The 2101-nt window shown below is 39.8% G+C and overlaps 1 protein-coding gene across 1 annotated transcript; it reads right to left on the bottom strand.

Annotated features, from left to right (window-relative positions):
- Positions 1–434: 434 nt before the first annotated feature.
- Positions 435–1379, bottom strand: LOC140523359 (olfactory receptor 5B12-like). Its single transcript, XM_072638273.1, has one exon. It carries the CDS (start codon positions 1377–1379, stop codon positions 435–437), a length of 945 nt encoding a protein of 314 aa, XP_072494374.1.
- Between the last annotated feature and the right edge of the window lie 722 nt (positions 1380–2101).

The following is a 2101-nucleotide window of genomic DNA, read 5'->3' on the forward strand; positions in this document are numbered from 1 at the left end:
TCCCTTCTATCATCCCCCTCACCCCACTTGCCCCCTTCTCTTCTACTTTCCTGTAGTGTAAGATAGATTTTCATATCGAATTTAGTGAATATGTTAATCTTATAAGGGCTATTTTCAGTACTTGACATCATTCTCTGTTCCATAGCAAGGGGTAGACTAAAGTTCTTTGCAAATATAAGGTGAAATCTTCTGAATTTCAGAAAATGTGGAGTGAGGATGAAATTGTGATAAACAGTTTGCATTCCTCCAGTCCTATAAGCTACTGATCAGGGATTCAGTAGGTGGTAACTTTCAGAGGAAGATACTTCCCAGGTTTGAGAACAAAAAGAAAAATTCATTCTGTCCATTTGATGGAGGACAAAGAGTGTGGACCTTAAAGATTGTGCATACTATGAAGATATGAGGAAAAAAGATGTATTACATTTGCAACTTAATCAAAGGAATGAGCCTAGTGATGACTTTGCTCCCTGACAAATTTTAGTGAAAGCACTCTTGACATCTTTATTCCTTAGGCTATAGATGACAGGGTTCAACATAGGGATAACAGTAGTGTAAAAGAGAGACACTACTTTGTCTGTGTCCATGGAATGATGAGAACTAGGTAGTAAGTACATGAAGATTACTGTCCCGTAGAATATGAATATTGTTGTGAGATGGGAAGCACAAGTAGAGAAGGCTTTCCTTCGACCCTTAGCTGAGCGCATCCTCAAGATGGCAATAAAGATAAATAAGTAGGATGTCAAGATGATGAAAAAGGCAAAAAACACATTGAATCCTGCAACAAAGAAGAGAATCAGTTCACTGATGTGTGTCTCAGAGCAGGACAGAGCCACAAGTGCTGGAAAGTCACAGAAAAAGTCATGGACCACATTGGAACTACAAAAGTCAAAGCTGAAAGTGTCCCTTGTGTGAATGGAAGAATTCAGAAAACCACAGACATAGCAGCCAACAGCCAAACCAGCACACACATTAGATGTCATGATGGTGGTGTAATGGAGGGGCTTACACACAGCTGCATGGCGATCGTAAGCCATAGCAGCCAGCAGAAAATTTTCAGCAGTGGTAAAGGCCACAAAGAAGAAAAATTGTGCAGCACACCCATTGTAGGAGATTATCTTGTCTTCCATGAGGAAGATAGCTATTACCTTGGGAGTAATAGCAGAAGAATAGCCAAAATCCACCAGAGAGAGGTTACTGAGGAAAAAGTACATGGGTGTGTGGAGATGGGAGTCCCAGGAGATCAAGGCTATTATCACCAGGTTCCCCACCAGGGTGATGAGGTAGATAATAGCGAAAACTATGAAGAGGGGTACTTGGAGCTCTGGAGCATCTGTCAGTCCTACAAGGATGAATTCATTCACTTCTGACCTGTTCTCCATAATTGACTTCTGGAAGTTGGATCATTCACCAGTGACAAGAAAGAAACCATCAAAAAATATATATTTCCATGCAATGAATATGTTCAAGCTATAATCCAATGCAAGAGACATATCTCATTGTAAGAGTGGAAATATTGGCCTGAGAAATGAAGAAAATTGAAGTTATTATCATGGTAACTCTTCCAGGTCTCTACAATTCATTTTTCAAGATTCATATTTGTAAAAACATTTTTTGCATATTCCTTCACAACTTGTTTTTGTCTCTTAACTTTAACATTTCAAATTGTGCTGCATCATGGCTAAAATTTGTGTCATGTCTTACTGATCAAGAAAAATTAGCATGAGAAAATGTGGTAGTAAGTAGGGTGGCAAGGCTATGTCTTTCTCATGAATATACTTCAGTCTGTTGAAGAATCTTATAACAGGATACTGGTCTGTGAGTCTCATCCTTATGAGTCTGTGTGGTGGGCTCATCAGATGAAATTCTGTCTGGACGTTAGAGCATTCATATATAACTAGTTCTGATCTATAGCCAAGTGGAACAAAGCAGCCATTTTTGTTCACAATATGGCTGGAACTGTTGTGCAAAAGGCACGAGCCATCCAGGGTGAGTCTCAGAGTTTGGGCTCTTTCTGGACTTACTGGCATTGAAGAAGGAAAATGAACTGCTGAGGAGCTTACTTGGATCTTCCCTCACCCAGAGCCTGCATAAAGCTAAGAAT

Source organism: Notamacropus eugenii, chromosome 2, assembly GCF_028372415.1.
Source record: "Notamacropus eugenii isolate mMacEug1 chromosome 2, mMacEug1.pri_v2, whole genome shotgun sequence".
Taxonomy (NCBI): Eukaryota; Metazoa; Chordata; class Mammalia; order Diprotodontia; family Macropodidae; genus Notamacropus; species Notamacropus eugenii.